The 18,313-nt window shown below is 41.2% G+C and overlaps 1 protein-coding gene across 1 annotated transcript in view; it reads right to left on the bottom strand.

Moving 5' to 3' along the window:
• Positions 1 to 8,262: 8,262 nt before the first annotated feature.
• Positions 8,263 to 18,313, bottom strand: part of msmp1 (microseminoprotein, prostate associated 1) — a 12,871-nt gene continuing 2,820 nt past the window's right edge. Inside the window, exons 2-3 of the mRNA XM_043700277.1 lie at positions 12,365 to 12,473; positions 8,263 to 8,437 (exon numbers count right to left, since the gene is read on the bottom strand). Of these exons, the coding sequence (XP_043556212.1) occupies positions 8,263 to 8,437; positions 12,365 to 12,473 (284 nt within the window). The remainder of the gene's footprint in view (positions 8,438 to 12,364; positions 12,474 to 18,313) is intronic.

The raw sequence follows: 18,313 nt of genomic DNA on the forward strand, positions 1-18,313 counted from the left end.
TATTTATAATTTATCAGAATACTTACCCATTATCCAATACGGTAGGTGAAGAAGGTTCCTCCAATTAAATAAAACATAGAACTGTAGATACTGGAGATCTGAAACAAATGAAAACAGAAATTGCTGGAGAAACTCAGCAGGTCTAGTTGCATTCGGAACTGAAGTTCTGAAGAAGGATCTCTGGACTTGAAATGTTAATACTGCTTTCGCTTTAGAGATGCTACGAGATCTAATGACTTTCTCCTCCAAATGAATATTGGTAAGACTAGTGTCACAGTGCTTGGACTGGTGACCAAACATTGTCATAAATTTGATTCTGAGGTCAGGTTCACACCTCACAGTATGGTTATGGAAATTAGGAAGAAAAAACAAAAAGCATTACAGGGAGAAAGTGAGGACTGCAGATGCTGGAGATCAGAGTCGAGAGTGTGTTGCTGGAGCAGCATCCAAGGAGCAGGAGAATTGACATTTTGGGCATAAGCCCTTCATCAGGAACCCTTTCTGATGAAGGGCTTATGTCTGAAATGTCAATTTTCCTGCTCTTCGGACGCTGCCTGCCCTGCTGTGCTTTCCCAGCAACACACGCTTGACAAAGAGCATTACAGCACAGGATCAGGTTCTTAGGCCCACCAAGGCTGCACCAACACATGATGCCTTTCTGAAGTAAAATCCTTTTACCTCTACGTAGTCTGTGTCCCTCTATTCCCCATTCCTGTCAAATTGCCTCTTAAACGTTGCTATTGCATCTGCCTCCACCACCTCCTCTGGCACTGCATGTCATCACCCATCTTGTAAAAAAACTCCCTCTCACATCTCTTTTAAACTTGCCCCCTTTTACCTGAAGCCTACACCTCCTAGTAATTGATATTTCTACTTTGGGAAAAAGACTCCAACTATACATTCTATCTGTGCCTCTCATCATTTTGTAAACTTCTATCAGGTTATCCCTCATCCTTCGATGTTCACATGAAAACAAACCAAGTTTGTCCAATCTCTCCTCTTAGCTAACACCCTCCAAACCAGGCAACATCGTGGCAAATGGCTTGTGCGCCTTTTCCAAAACATCCGCATTCTTCTGGTAGTATACATAATATTCCAAATATGGCCTAACTAAAGTTCAATATAGCTACAACATGCTAATTTTTATACTCCATGAAGCAATAAAGCCAAACACGCTTTATCACTTTTTGATCACCTTATCCACTTGTATTGCTATTTTCAGGGAAGTGTGGACCCATATGTTTATATCTCTCTGCATGTTTATGCTATTAAGGGTTCTGCCATATGCTCCCTCCTGCAGTAGACCTTCCAAAATTCATCACCTCGTATTTTTCCTGGTTAAACTCCATCTGCCATTTCTCCACCCAAGTCTCCAGCCTATCTATAACTTGTATTCTCTAGCAAACTTTCTCACTATCCACAGGTCACCCAATCTTTGGTTGTCCACAAACATACCAATCAATCCATCTACATTCTCCTCCAAATCACTTATATATACTACAAACAACAGGGGTCCCAGCACTGATCCCCTGGAACACCACATGTGACAGATCTCCAGTCAGAAAAGTACCGTTCTATCGCTACTTTCAGTTTTTTATGACTAAAACAATTTTGCATCCATTTTACCAGCTCACCATGGATCTCAAGACTTCACCTTCTGTATCAGCCATGAGGGACCTTGTCAAAGGCCTTGCTAAAGTGCAAATAGACAATATCAGTCTTGCCTTCATCAATCATCTTTGTCACTTCCGCAAAAACTGTAATCAAATTTGGAAGACAGAAACTCTCCTGCACACCATGCTGACTATCACTAATAAGTCTATATTTTTAAAAACATGAGTAAATCCTATCCCTAAGAATCTTCTCTAAGAATTTCCCTGTCACTGACATAAGACTCACTGGCCTGTAATTTCCCAGGTTATCCCTGTTGCTCTTCTTAACCAAAGGAATAACATTGGCTATTCTCCAGTTCTCTGGGATCTTTCTGTGACTAAAGAGGAGACAAAGATTTCATGCACGGCCCCAGCAATTTCCTCCCCCATGTCCCTCAGCATTCTGGGATAGATTGCATCAGGTCCTAGGGACTTGACTACCTTAATGCTTTTCAAAACACTCAATACTTCCTCCTTTTTTACATTGCCATGTCCCAGAATATCAACAGATCCGTCCTGAAACTCTCCATCCACCATGTCCTTCTCCTTTGTGAATACCGATGCAAAGTATTCATTAGCAACCTCACTGACTTCCTCTGGCTCCACGTATAAATTCCCTCCTTTGTCCATGAGTGACCTGCCTTCCCTAGCTATCCTCTTGTTCCTTATAAATGGCTTGAGATTTTCCTTAATCCTGTTTGCCAAAGTCATTTCGTGGTCCCCTTTAGCCCTTAATTCGTTGTTTTGAGTCCTTTCCTGCTAATTTTGTATTCTTTGAGGGCTCTGTCTGTCTTCCATTTCTTAAACCTTACATATGCCTCCTTTTTCTGTTTCTTTAGATTAGATTACTTACAGTGTGGAAACAGGCCCTTCGGCCCAACAAGTCCACACTGACCCGCCGAAGCGCAACCCACCCATACCCCTACATTTGCACCTTACCTAACACTAGGGGCAATTTAGCATGGCCAATTCACCTGACCTGCACATCTTTGGACTGTGGGCGGAAACCGGAGCACCCGGAGGAAACCCATGCAGACACGGGGAGAACGTGCAAACTCCACACAGTCAGTCGCCTGAGGCTGACACTCAGATGACAAGCAGCATAAGTTCGACTGGGACAACACTACTATTATAGGACAAGCCAAACAGAGAACAGCCAGGGAATTCCTAGAGGCATGGCACTCATCCACAGATTCAATCAATAAGCACATTGACCTGGACCCAATATACCAGCCACTGCAGCAGACAGCTGGAACTGACAACCGGAAGCGGCAGATACAAATCACTATAAATGCCAGAGGCAACATCACAAACGCGCTTCACAGGAGGCTCCCAAGCATTGAGGATGTCACCTAGACAGGGGACGAAACGTCAACAACACAAATTCCCAGCTTGGCGAACAAAACCACAACAACGAGCACCCGAGCTACAAATCTTCTCCCAAACTTTGATCAATTGTATGTGTTCCAATGATGGGGTGTCTCTGACACATTCTCCTTTTTCCTCAACCCAGTATCCCAGCCCACCCCACTAACCATCCACCTTGGTTGACAGGGTTGTCAGCTACATCCAATTCATTTCCTACACATTTGTTTTCACCCCTTCCCCTCACTCCCAGTACAACATTGGGGTTTCCCACATCTTCACTTTCCACCCCATTCTCCATTTCCAGCACCTTTAGCAGGATACTACCAAATATATCTTGCCCTCCCCTCCACTGTCAGCCTTTCCACAGTGACTATTCCCTATACCACACTCTGGTCCACCTCTCCATCACTCCTTCAACCCCATTGCACTTCCCATACGTTTGAATGCTCACCCTTTTACCTCATCCCTCCTCATTGTTCAGTATCCCAAACACACCTTCTTGTTGAAACAGTGGTTTATTTGCACTTCTTTCAATCTAGGCTGTTTATTCATTGTCAAATGCTGACGCGGTAACCTGTTTGTAGAACATTAATGCACAGTCCATAAGAATGACCCTGATCTTCCAGTCGCTTGCCATTTCAGTAGACTATCTTGCCCCCATACCAACATTGTTGGCCTAGGCCTGCTGCAGTTCGCCAGCGAAGCTCAACACAAGCTGAAGAACAGCACCTCATTTTCCACTTAGCCACTCCATCCCACCCCACCCCATCTCTTGTTTGTTTTCTTTTCAGCAAAATCTGTCTCTCAGTCTTGAATATAATTAACAACATAGTTTCGATCGTCCTCTTGTGTTAAAGAATTCCATAGATTCACTACACTCTGAGAGAAGAAATTCCTCTTTGTCTGTGTTAAATGTGCGACCCTTTATTCTGAGACTATGCCCTCTGGTTCTAAACTTTCCCACAAGGGGAGACATCTCTCTGCATCTGCCCTGCCAAGTCTCCTAAGAATCTTGTATGTTTCAATAAGGTTATCTCATTCTTATAAATTCCAATGAGGACAGGTCTGACCTACTCAACCTCTCCTCAAAAGACAGTCCCTCCATAACTGGCATCAGCTTAGTGAACCTTCTCTGGATTGCCTCCAATGTCAGTACACCATTCCCTATATAAGGGGGCCAAAACAGTTCACAGTATTCCAGCTGTGGTCTGACTAATGCCTTACATAGTTTTAACAAACTGTCCCTGTTATTTTACTGATACAATCATAAGATCATAGAACTGTACAGTGCAGAAGGAGGCCATTCAACCCAATATATCTGTACCAGTTCCCGATAGAGCTACCCAGTCCCACTCTATTCTAGTTGAAATAAAGGCCAACATTCCACCTGCCTTCTCTATTACCTCTGAACTTTTAGACTAGATTAGATTCCCTACAGGGTGGAAACAGGCCTTTCGGCCCAATAAGTCCACACCGACCCTTCGAAGAGTAACCCACCCAGACCCATTCCCTCTGACTAATGCACCTAACAATATGGACAATTTAGCATGGCCAATTCACCTGACCTGCACATATTTGGATTGTGGGAGGAAACTGGAGCACCCGGAAGAAACCCACACAGACACGGGGAGAATGTGCAAACTCCACACAGTTATCCGAGGCTGGAATTGAACCTGGGACTCTGGTGCTGTGAAGCAGCAGTGCTGACCACTGAGCCACAGTGCCACCCCTGGATGCTAAGTTTTTATGATTCATGGACAAGGACTCTCACAGCCATCTGTTCTGTAACTTTCTGCACAATTTCTCTACTTAAATAACATTCAGTCCATCTATTCTTCCTGCTAGAGTGCATAAGCCTAATGTTTTCCCAGATCATATTCTATCTTCCAAGTTTTTGCTCATTCACTTAACCTGTCTATATCCCACTGCAGACTCATTGTGTTGTTCTTACCAATTGCCTTCCCGTCTATCTTTGTGTCCTCCACAAATTTGGCTATAGAACATTATGCTTCCGATCCATGTCATATATATATTGTAAACAATTTCTGGCCAAGCACTGTTCCCTGCAGCACTTCACTAGTTACAGGTTGCCATCCTGATAATAATACCCTTATCCCAGCTCTCTGTCTTTTATTACATGGCTAATCCTGTATACATGCTAATATGCCACCTATGGGCTCTTATCTTATTAAATTGCCTAATGTATGCACCTTATCATACACCTTCTTAAAATCCAAATGTATTACATACACTGCTTCCCCCTTGTTACCTCCTCATAGATTACTAGTGAATTTGTCAGGGTGATATGCCCTTCATGAAGCCATGCTGACCTTACTGAACTTTATTATATATTTCTAAATGCTCTGCTATTATATCATTTGTAGAAAATTTTCCAAATAATGGCATTAAGCTAACTGGCCTATAGGTATTCATTTTTTGTCTCTTACATTTTTAAGTAATCGTGTCATATTGACAGTTTTTCAATCTCCTGGGACTTTTCCAGAATCTGTAAGGATTCCTGGGAAAGTATTAACAATGTCCATTGTCTTTGTAGCTACTCCTTTTAGCATTCTAGAATGCATCCCGTCAGGTCCAGGGGACTTGTCGATGCTTAGCCCTATTAGTTTCCCTAGCACTTTTTCTCGAGTCGTAATTACTTATTTAGAGTTTGTTCAAGCTATAAGTAACTTCACTGTCTTCTGTAGGTCTGTGATGGCTGAACAGTCAAATGCAAGATCAACATGGATATCTTCAAAGCTTACAAAGGAACTTCTGCAGCTGTACCACCTCTGGCTGTCCTTTGGGTATGTTGCAGGTTGTGAATGTAATGTGGATAATCCTTGAAATATGCTGAACCAAATTTTAACACTTCTGTCCACATGAGCAGTTGACTGTTTTCCGAAGAGAGGGAGTCTACAATGCTCGTGTTTATGAAGCTGCTTTTGAGGGTATTCCTATATTGTTTGTACTGATCACCTTGATGTAATTTACCCTGAGAGAATAGCCTGTTGAAGAACTGTTTGCATTTCTGTAATTATCCTTGAGGGAGAGGACTGGCCATTGAAGTTACATTTTCTGGTAGCTGTTCTCCATGCTGTTGATGGAATGTAATGAAGGACTTCATTGTTTTGACTTTGTTCCAACAGTATCTCTTCAGTAGAAGTGTATTGCAGAACTTTGATGGGGTGTCTGTAGCAAGCCCAGGATCATTCAGCATACAGCAGAGTCTTAGGGACAGTGGCCTGTTAGAGTTTGATTTTAATCTTTAGTTTAATGCCATGCAGCTTTGAAATACAATCAACACTGATATCTTCATTACTTGCATTCCTGTGAGCAGATGACAATGTTTTCTATAACTTTGAGACTGGTACCACCAACGTTTGTGTTTACCTTGTGCCAACTGAAACACAACCTCGGTTTTGGAGGCACTGATTTGAAGGCCAAGTTTTTGGAGGATTTGTTTAAGTTTGGACAGTTTCCTTTTTATGGGCAGTTGCATTCAGAAGCTCTCTGATTACTCTCTGTGACTTAGTTGGAGGCACACAGTCTGGAGAGCTTTCCTGAATGAAACCTAAAACTGATTTCTGCAGTGGCTTCCTTAAGCACTGCGAAGATGGGGAGGTATAGTACATCCTTGCTTTATGTCACTAGTTACTGCAAAGAAATACTGCTGGCAAAAATACATCCAAACATGTCATCATGCTATAGACACTGATTGGTGACAAACTTGTTTGGACATGTTTGCTTGGACAGAAGTATTACAGACCAGGATGATTCACATTGTCTAAAGTTTTAGTTAGGTCCATGAACAGCACACACAGATCATAAAGCTGCTCTTTGCCCAGCTGCAAACATAGACTGGCTGTCCCTCATTTAGTTCTAAAACTGCCCCATGATTTCTGAAGGAGCTCACCTTTATGGCTGCCTGATTCATGTTTAATAGGATCCTGTGAGGATCTTTCTTTGGTTGAGATGAGTCTTATCCTTTGATAATTCCTTCATGAATTTTGATCATTTTTGGATCCAGATGTTGACTATGTTGGCATCCCTGAGGATGTGTGGAACCTTTTTCCTGATCCTAGATACTCCAGGCTGCAGCAGGAAGAGACAGAATTTATTTTTCAGGCAATTGCTCAATTTGATCCAGAGGATCTGTGAAATGTAGGAATGCCGACTGAGGAGCTCTATGAGGTGTTCACACCTTCTTTCCATTTGAACTTCCTCCCATTTGAACTTATTCATCAGTGATTGGTTCATTTCCATTAATTATTACAAGAGGAGCAGCAAAGGTTGCAGCTGTTAAGCCATAGAGATTATAGTAAATGCTTCAGCTTCTCAGTTTTTGTTTTCCGCCAGTCATTCTGCATTTATTTTAAAACATGCTACAGATAACGTTATATTATTGAAGCTTGGTTTTTAACTGTGGGATTTCCAGAAGACTCACACTTGTGAGCTGTTACTATTACAGCTTGGGCATATGCCCATTTGCCATTAAAGTGAAGCTTGCATTATTTGAAGAAATGAAGTTTCAGCAGCAACTGATTGATTCTTGACAACGTTGTCATGGTGATCCTTTGATATCGGATCAGATTTGAGGTGTGGATTTTTGCATTCTATATCTGGGAATTGAATAAGCATCCTTATGCAAGCTATACAATTCACCAATTTCTTTTTAATGACAACTGGGTGAATTCTACAACAAGTGAGCAAACCTTTTCACAAGCTACCTCCTTAAGGGATGAAGACAATAATCCCTCAAAACTCACAAATACTCCCAGACTATACTCAGTCTTGCAACTTGTAATAATTTATGAGCTGCATTCTAAAGAAATGAAAGATTGAATGATTTTTAAAAATGGAATGCAGAGTAAGAGTATATCTGGATTGATAGTCATTCGTGATACCATGGTTAATTTAGTTGAGGAACTGAAGTTAATTTGGAAAATGGGGACATTTGTCAAATCTGCTTCTGCAGTTCACCCAGCAGCAACACCAGTCCTTTGAGTCACATTAATTTTAAAAGTACAATATCCTAAAGACTTACGCAATGGTTTTATGTTACAGTCATATTCCATGGAGTTATAACGCTCAGATACAATAAAGACATCATTATGAAGTTCTTATTCCAGCCTAATAAAAATAATTTAAATAAAATTAACAATTTATTGCATACATATTTCATGTAGAATGTTTATATATAACATTTCTTTTCTTTATTCAAAATATGATTTTTTTCAAGATTTTAAGTCATTGGATGAGCTGAGTGTGAATCTAGCTTGTTATTGAATGGCACATCTGATTTAATGGAGCGTTTCTGTGTCTTCATCAAGCTGTGGCCACAGAGAAGGGAGAGTTGGCAAGTCGATGGATCGTACCAAACATCACAATGATTACTAAGGTCAACTGAGTAATTTACCCTGAATGGAAATCAATTCTAATTAACTTTTCATTCAATATACACAAGCCATTAAATACATTTTAAAAAATTCAGTGAATGACCAACAAATGGCATAAATTGTAACTGATGAAAACTGTGTAGACTACTTTGTGAAGCCAAACCATTACAGAAAATTATTGTTACATTCTTTTTTGGATCTTAGTTGAGAAATCCACAGCAGTATTCATTAATTATGAGTTCATAACTTAAATTTTGTTTCTGAATTTCAGAAGAACATAAGATAATTAAGGGAAGATAAACAGAGTAAGTAAGTTTACTATGATGCAATATTAAATATTAAACAACATTCAAATCATACAGTTATATGATCCAGCCCATTAGTAACACAATGTTTTTTGCTCACCTTCCAAATCATTAAAAACATACTTTCAAGAATAGTCACTAGTTTAATTGAATTTTCCAATGAAGTAACAGGGAATATTGATGAAGGGAGTCTGGTGGATGTTATGTATACATGTTTTAAGAAAGCATTTGAAGAAGTTGCACATAAACGACTCATTAATAAAAAATAACCATCATGGAATAGGAGAATGCAATTGGATAAAGGGATAGCAGCTTAATGACAGACAGCAACAAGTCACGGTAGATTTTTTTATGGACAGCAGAATGGTAGACAGTGTTGTTCTGCAAAAGTCAATTCTAGGGACATTCTTCTTTACTTTTTGTGAATGTTGTGAAATTTGTAAGATAGGATAAAATTTCAACATTTGGTGATGATAAAAAGTTGAAGGAATGCTAAACAGTGAGGAAAATTTAAATCACATTTAACAGCACATTAATAGCCTAATATAATGAATAAAGAAGTAGCAGATGGAATGCAAAACCGACATGCATTTTGGCAGATGGGATAGGAAGAGGATAGAGTGAATGTCACATGGGGATGTTTTCAAATAGTTTCATACTGTTTAGCACCATTCATAACTCCCTAGATACCGGAGCTGTCACGTCCATATGCAGAAAGACTGGAACAACTTACAGGCTTGCACTGAGAAGTGTCAATTCACGTGAATACCAGACAAAGACCATCTCCAACAAGAGACAATCCAGCCTAATCTAATCTTTGACATTCAAAGACATTATCACACTGAGTCCCTCACCATCAACAATCTGGGGGTTGCCATTGAGCAGAAACTCAACTGGACAAGACATCTAAATACCATGACAACAAGGACAAGTTGTTGTCCTCAATCATCCAAGAAGAAACAGTGAAAAATAGAATAAAGAAGCAGGAGTAGGCCACTCGGCCCTTCAAGGCTCCTTTGCCATTCAACTTGCTCATAGTTGATCATCAAACTCAGTATACTGTTCCCAATTTTTCCCCAAATCCTTTTAATCTATTTAATTCTAAGAACTACATCCACATATTTTTAAAGTCTTCAATGTTTTGGCCTCAACAATTTCCTATGGCAGTGAATTCCACAGGCAGTCTTTGAGTGAAGAAATTCTGCCACATCTCTGACCCTAAAGGCCTCCCTCTTATCCTGAGACTCTGTTCTCTGGTTCTGGACTCCACAGTCATCGAAAACATCCTTCCCACACCTACTCTATTTAATCCTGTTAGAATTCTCTAGGTTTCTATACGATCTCCCCTCATTCTTCTAATCTCTAGTGAATAAAGCCCTAACTAATCCAGTCTTTCCCCATATGTCATTCCCATCATCCCAGGAATCAGTCTGTAAATCTAGTTTGCATTCTATAGCCAGAACATCCTTCCTCAGATACGGAGACAAAAGCTGCACACAATTCATTAGGTGTGGTCTTACCAGTGCTGTGTACAATGGCAGTAAGATAGCTAACTTATGTGAGCCCCAGTACTCAAATTTGCTTGCTATGAAAGCCAATGTACCATTTGCCCTCTGTACCTGCACACTTCCTTTCAGTACAAGGACACCTATGTTTAGTACCTCCCCCTTTCCTAGTCTATTGTGATAATCTGCATTCCTGTTTATGCTACCTCACATTTATCCACATAGTACTGCATCTGCCATGTGTTTACCTACTTGCTTAACTTGTCCAAATCACACTGAACCTTCCCTATATTTTCCTCACAGTTTGTCCTCCCACCCAGCTCTATGTCATTCGCAACCTTGGAGATACGACATGTTGTTTCCTCATCTAAACCATTATTATTGTGAATAGCTGGTATCCAAGCTTTGTTCCCTGCAATACCCCACTTGTCACTCCGAAAAAGACCCATTTCTTACTACACTTTGTTTCTTGTGTGCCAACTAGTCCCAAATAATTTCAGTACACAACCTCCAAACCCAAAGAATACCTTTGCTGGAAACAAAGAGAAAATTATGTCAATAAAAATGTGAGCTGCCTGTGAGCCGTGGGTTTGAGGTTTGCAACAGTACTAAATGAAGGGGGAAAAGCTGAAGTAGAGTTGTGTCCTAATTGATACAGATTGTTGATGGGTGAGTGTTGTGGTTGTTGCAAATTGAGAAGACCCTGAAGGAAATGGTGCAGCTGGGAGGAAATGGCATTTGAGTCTGATCATTCACTAATTCTGGCCACTTTTGTGAGATAATCAATTTATCGCCCGCATTGCGACCACATTCTTGGAGATACACCCTAGCATTATATTCCTATGCTAGCTCTTGCCATTGCCTTCTGAGTACACACACAGGCTGAGGGACAGGAAACCTCTCCTTCTTTGCACTCTTTCAACTCAGAAACTTTGGTGTCTGCTCTCTCAAATGGTCAGCCATTCTTCAGTCTTTCCCAGGGCCAGAGTCACTTTTAGAATGAGTCCCAGTATTCATTATAGCCATAATGCACTTCCCTTTTAGAAGATGCAGGATTGTTTCAGCTACTCGCAATGTTGTAACAGTTAGTTTCAGGGCCAGAGAGGTTATTTGACAGGCAGTAATATAAAACCGAGACAGAAAGTGTAGTGCTAGAAAAGCACAGCTGGTCAGGCAGCATCCGAGGAGCAGGAGAGTCGACGTTTCAGGCATAAGCTCTTCGTCGGGAATGTGATGCCCCTCAGATGCTGCCTGACTGGCTGTGCTTTTCTAGCACTACACTTTTTAACTCTGATCTCCAGCATCTGCAGTCCTCACTTTCTCCTATTAATATAAAACAGACTGCTAAACATTCACTTATTCTTAAATGGACAAACTCTACTCTTTTGTGAGTATGTATTGGATTTGTAATGGATAAGTACCACAGTTTTACCTCCTGTATTTTATTGCTGCATCTTTTGGCAAATTACCAGTATATCAAAACCTGTAAAGGAGCAGGTGGCAATATTCTAATTTCCGTGCTTTACCACGAGTGTGCAGACTGCAGCATCTACTACTCATTTTATTTCTTTATAATGATGACCATGGGTAAATAACTTACATTTCTGTAATATTTTTAAATTGGTAATGCATCCCAAGGTGTTTAACAAGAGAATTACCAAACAAACTTTAGTTGGTCACTTAAGGAGACATTAGAAGAGATGTTTAATGAGGCAGGTTTAAAAGAGGAGGAAAGAGAATTCAGAAGCAGAGAGGTTTAGTGAGGAAATTCCAGAACTTTGGAAGTTGAAAACGTGGCTGTCTCATTGGCTGGGTAATTAAACCCAAGAATGAACAAGATATCAGAATTGGGGGAGTGCAGAACTATCAGAGGATTTGAGGGTTGAAAGGGGACTTCAGAGATGTGAAAAGGTTTCATCACAATTATTGTTATTACAAAATCCAGGACACTGTAAATATTTTCTGATTGATTTTTACAGTAAGTGTGGGAAATTTAATCTAATCCTGGTGGATGGTGAAACTGGTTTCACATTAGTTTGCTTGGCTGTTTGGAAGTATTTCTGAAGGGATTTTCTGTATTATTTTGTATCACTCCGGTGACTAATTTGTAGTGATCCAGAGATCATTAAATCACTCACATGTCACAGCAAATAACTTTGTTTTCCTTCACACAGCTGCAGTGAAAACAGTCGACGGTCTTCCAGGATTCACCAACTTTATAGTGATTCTCATGGTACTCACATATATCTGGAAAATGAAAATACGTCATGTCACAAAGCAGGCAGTAAGGAAACAATGCCCCAGCAGCTATAAAACTGTTTAGCCATAATGAACAATAATTTCAGATGGCTTACTTTTATATAGTGCCTCCAAGGTAATAAAACACCAAATGTGGTTCACTCTAGATTATAAATCAAAGTTGAACACCAAGCCATGTAAGATAATGTTAGGGCAGACAATCAAAAATTGGTCAAAGGGGTAGGTTTTAAGGAGCATCTTAAAGAAAGAAAGAGAAGTAGAAAGGTGAGGGGTTTCCAGGAAAGAATGAAAATAGGAAAATCAAACTTTCAAATGGAATCAATGCTAAATAGTTGTCTGAGAGGCCTGGATAGAGTGGCCGTGGGAAAGATTTTCCACTAGTAGGAGAGACTAGGACCTGAGCACACAGCCACGGAGTGAAGGGACGTCCCTGCACTGAGCTGAGGAGGAATTGCTTCAGCTGGAGAGTGGTGAATATGTGGAACTTATTGCCACAGAAGAATGTGGAGGCCAAGTCATTGAATGTATTTAAGACAGAGATAAATAGGTTCTTGATTGGTAAGGGGTCCAAAGGTTATGGGGACAAGGCAGGAGAATGGGGTTGAGAAACATACCAGCTATGATCAAATGGTGGCCTAATTCTACTCCTATATCTTATGGTCTTATAAGCCAGCTAGTATAATTCCATGGTGGGAAAGCTTTTGGAAATGATATTTTGCAACAAAATTAATTGTGACTTGAACACCTGAGAGAATAATTCAAAAGCAAATCATGCTTAACTAACTTGATTGAGCTTTTTGATCAGATAACAGAGGGGGTTCTGATGGCAATGTCATATGTTTTTGATAAAGTGTTGCATAATTTGACAAAATAAAAGTTCATGGAATAAAAGGGGCAGAGGAAGTGGTGGAGGCGATTGCAACATTTAAAAGACACTTGGACAGAAAGGGTTTCGAGGGATATGGGCCAAATGCTGGCAAATGAGACTAGGTCAGATTGGGATGTCTGGTTGACACAGAGAGGTTGGACCGAAAGGGTCTGTTTCTATGCTAAATGACTCAATAAGTGACAACATATCTAAGAGTTAGGCTGAAACTCATAGTGAACAGTTGCATTTGTCAGACTGAAGTAAGAAATATAGTGAGATTTCTTAGGAGTCTGTGTCAGAACCACTTATCTTCCTGATACATATTAGTGAAGCATACAAACATATCTTTTACGAGCAGAAGTAGGACATTCAGTCACTTGATCTTATTCTGCCGTACAATAAGAGCATTGCTGATGTCTTTAATCTTGTTCATATTGGAGATGGATCATAATGCTGGATCACCTAAAGGCATATCGAACTTCTGAATTCCAAGGTGTGCTTTTTGAAAGCGGACCAATACTACCAATATGACTTCAGATGTAAATTCAATTGACTCTTTGGAGGATATACAGACAGGCTGAGCTTGAACTTACAGGAGGGTGAAGTCACTTGTTTGAAGTGTATAAGGTGTGACTGGTTTTGACAAGGCAGACATGGGAATGATGTTACCTCGTGTGGGTCAGTCTAAAATGGGTTGCGGCCTTTCAGAACAGGAATGGGATGTTTTTCTCTCAAAGGGTTGGACAACTTTGTAACTCTCCCCCGGAAAGCAATGGGGGGGGTCCTTGAATATTTTTAAGACAGAGGTAGACAGATTCTTGTTACACAGGGGAACCATCAGGGGTAGATGGTAATGGGGAATTCAAAACTAGTGAATTTTGGAAAATTAACATGAGCACATCTACTACCTTATCAACCAGCTCTTAAAACTCTCGAGTGAAGTCCATCGGGATCTGGAAATTTGTTAGGCCACAGGTCTATCAGTTTGTTCAGTATGGTTTCCCTAGTGATTGCACCAAGTTCCTCTCTCCTTAATTTACAGCTATTTCAGAATGCCTTTTATATCATTGATGTCAACAAAAGCAAAATACTTGTTCAAAAGGCTCAGGTTGGTTCCAATGACATAGGAAAGATTATGAACAAGGTTGTGCATAGCAAATGTGAGGAGCTCATCACCAAATTAAGAAACAGAATCTCTAAAACAATAATCTCTGGATTATAATCCAAGCCACGTGAGAATTGGTATAGGGTGAACAAGGTCAGACAGATCAATGCATGACTGAAAGACCGGTATGGGAGAAGTGAGCTCCAGTTCATCGGGGACTGGCATCAGTACTGGAGAAAGTGGGATATATACTGGGCAGATGTCTACATCTGAACCATACTGGAAACAGTGTTTTTGCAACCCACTTAACTAGGGAGTAGAGCAGATTTTAAATTAAATAGTGGGGGAAAGGGCTCAAAGTTGGGATGTTATGGTGAATCAAAGAGTGGAGAAAGGATGTGGGAAACAACCCTTCAATTAAAGCAAAAAAAGTGTTTTATTAAGATTCATTATAAACTTTTCATTTTTGGCATCAAATGAAGAGTTGTGTCTTATTCTGATCACACTTTAGGAAGGAAATGGACGTGTGAGATAGCATGGGGAAAAATGTTTCTGGTGACTTCAGGTATATGGACAGATTGTTTTTAGTTCATTTAGGAGATATGAGCTTTTCCAGCTGAACTAACAAATACTGCCCATCTCTAATTACCCCTAAGTTGGTGGTGACGAGCTGTGTCCTGAACCACTGCAGTCTACTTGGTCTAGGTAGAGCGCTATTCCCGTTAGGAATAGAGTTTCAGGATTTTACCCAGCAAAACTGAAGGATTTCCAAATCAGGCTGGTGAGTGGCTTGAAGAGGAAATTGCAAATGGTGGTGTTCCCATTTGTCTACCATCTTTCTCTTTTTAGATAATAATGATCATGGATTTGGAAGATACCATCCAAGAAACCTTGTTATTTCTTGTAGATAGTATACAGTGCTTCTACTGTGGTTTGATGGTGCAGGGAGTGAATGTTTGAGGCTATGGTGCCAATCAAGCCAGCTGCCTTGTCCTGAATGGTGGGAAGCTTCTCAAGTGTTGTTGGAGTTGCACTGATCTAGGCAGTTGGGGAATTTGAGTCAGAAGGTGAGTTACCTGCTGCGAAATTCATTGCTTTGACCTTCTCTTGTAGCCACAATATTTATATGACTTGTCAAATACAGTTTCTAGTAACCTCCAGGATGCTAATGGGGTGAGTTTTGCAATGGCAATGACATTGAATGTCAAGGGATGGTAGTTTGATTTTTCTCTTGTTGAAGATGTCCATTGCCTGGCATTGCACTAGCAAATGTTACTTGCTACTTATCAGACCAAACTTACATATTGTTGAGACTTCAGCTGGTTCATCTCTGATTTCTTGGCTTCCCTGTTTATTTTTCTAGGAAAAAACTATACATCAATATCGACGACAAACTCCCTGAATCCCATTTATCTTAGCAGTAGCTTCGCACTCCCTGTTTCCTGCAAGGACTCATTCCATTCTCCCAGTTTCTCCATCTTCATTGCTTTTGCTGCAATGATGCCATCTTTCAGAGGGATGCTTCAGCCATATTTCCTGTTTTCCTGAACTGAAGAACCTTGCCCAATGCGGTTGACAGGGTCCTCGGTTGTGTTCAGACCATTTTCCACATTTCTGTCCTGTCCCTTTCCCCTTTCCTCCCAAAATAATGATAGGGTTTCCATAGTCTCTGCATTTGAAGGATCATCCTCTGTCATTTCTGTTACATCCAGCAGGAAACCACAAGAAATAGAACTTTGTCTCTATTGTCAACATTCCACAGGGACTGTTCCCTCTGTGACACACTGGATCACTTCTGCTGTCACACCCAACACCTCTTCATCTCCACAGCTCTTGCCCCACCATAGCAAATTCTCATGCAATCGAGCAAATGCATCTCCTACCCCAGACTGCCCAAGGTCCAAATATACCTTAAAGCAGCAATTCGCTTATATTTCTTTCATCTCAGCTACTGTACTATCTGCCTCCTCTACACTGGTGAGAACAAAGACAGGCTGGGTGACCACTTTCATTCCTGATGAAATGTTTATGCTCGAAATGTCAACTCTCCTGCTCCTCAGATGCGGCCTGACTGGCTGTGCTTTTCCAGCACCACATTTTTTGACTCTGATCTCCAGCACCTGCAGTCCTCACTTTCTCCTCACCTTTCAGTCACTGCCATTTCAATACACCAACTTGCTCTCATGCTAATATTTCTGTCCTAAGTCTGCTGCAGTGTTCCAACAAAGCCCAATGCCAACTGGAGGAAAAACACCTCATTTTCCACTTAGCCACTCCACAGCCTTCAGAACTCAATACTTGAGTTCATCAAATTCATGACCAAACCCCATGATCACTATTTTCCATTTTGATTGCATCCCCTTCATCACCAGCAGCACCCAAGTTTGGTTTTACCAGAACTGACCTACTTTCTACTATTAACCTGCAGGACAACACATGCTCTTCATCTATATCACTGCTCTACTACTACTACCACCCCACCCTGTGCTTTTTGCTCTGAGGATCTTCACCATCTGTTCAACTTGCTCCTCCCCCTTTATCAACAGCATAAAAGCTATCAATTTCCAGCTCCCGGCAGTTCCAAAGCAGAGTCAGATTGGACTTGAAATATTATCTCTGTGTCACTCTCCACAGATGCTGCTGTACCTACTGAGATTTTCCACTACTTTCTGTATTTATTTCAGACTTCCAACATCTGTAATACTTTGCTGTTAATTGAATATTGGCCAGTTCTTGCTACATTTAGATATGTATCCTGTAATTTAGACAACTTTAGTATCCAAGGAGTTGTGAATGGTGCTGAACACTGTGCAATCATCAGCAAACATACCCCTTCTAACCTTATGATGGAGAGAATGACATTGATGAAACAGCTAAAGGTGGTTAGGCCGAGGACACTGCCCAGAGATGGCCTGAAGCTGAGATCATTGACCTCCAACAATCACAACCATCTTCCTTTGTGCCAGCCATAACACCAACCAGCAGACAAGTTCACCCTAATTGCCATTGGTTCGTATTTTACTAGGACTTCTTGATGCCACACTTACTCAAATATGCCCTTGATGTCACGGGTAGCCTCTCTCTCTCTCCTCACAATTGGTGTTCAGTTCCTTTGTCCAATTTTGCATCAAGACTGTAATGAGATCAGGAACTGAACAGCCCTAATGTAACCCAAACTGAAACACAGTGAGCAGGGCACTGCACAGCAAATGCTGCTTGGTAGCGATGTTGATGATACCTTCAGTCACTTTACTGGTGATTGCTAGGTAAATGTCCGTGCTGTAGCTGTACTGAAACAGTTTGGCTCCACGTACAACAGGTTCTGGAACACAAGACTGGTGACCTTGAGAAGAGATTGTGGAAGAGATATGATAGCAGTTTACAGAAGTTTATAAAATCACGAGGGATCTCAACAGAACAGATACAGAGCCCACCTTCCGAGGACCCCTTCGCCCACCTCCAACACACTGCATCCACCTGGACACCCCGCGTTGGCCCCTTACCTGCCCTCGACCTCTTCATTTCCAACTGCCGCCGGGACATTAACCGCCTCAACCTGTCGACCCCCCTCCCCCACTCCAACCTCTCATCCTCACAACGCGCAGCCCTCCAATCCCTCTGCTCCAATCCTGACCTCACCATCAAGCCAGCGGACAAAGGGGGCGCAGCGGTAGTTGGCGCACTGACCTCTACATCGCTGAAGCCAAACGCCAACTCGAGGACACCTCGTCCTACCGCCCCCTTGACCATGACCCCACCCCCCATCACCAAACCATCATCTCCCAGACCATACACACCCTCATCACCTCAGGACATCTCCCACCCACAGCTTCCAACCTCATAGTCCAGGAACCC

The sequence above is a fragment of the Chiloscyllium plagiosum genome, chromosome 1 (assembly GCF_004010195.1).
Source record: "Chiloscyllium plagiosum isolate BGI_BamShark_2017 chromosome 1, ASM401019v2, whole genome shotgun sequence".
NCBI classification, from domain to species: domain Eukaryota; kingdom Metazoa; phylum Chordata; class Chondrichthyes; order Orectolobiformes; family Hemiscylliidae; genus Chiloscyllium; species Chiloscyllium plagiosum.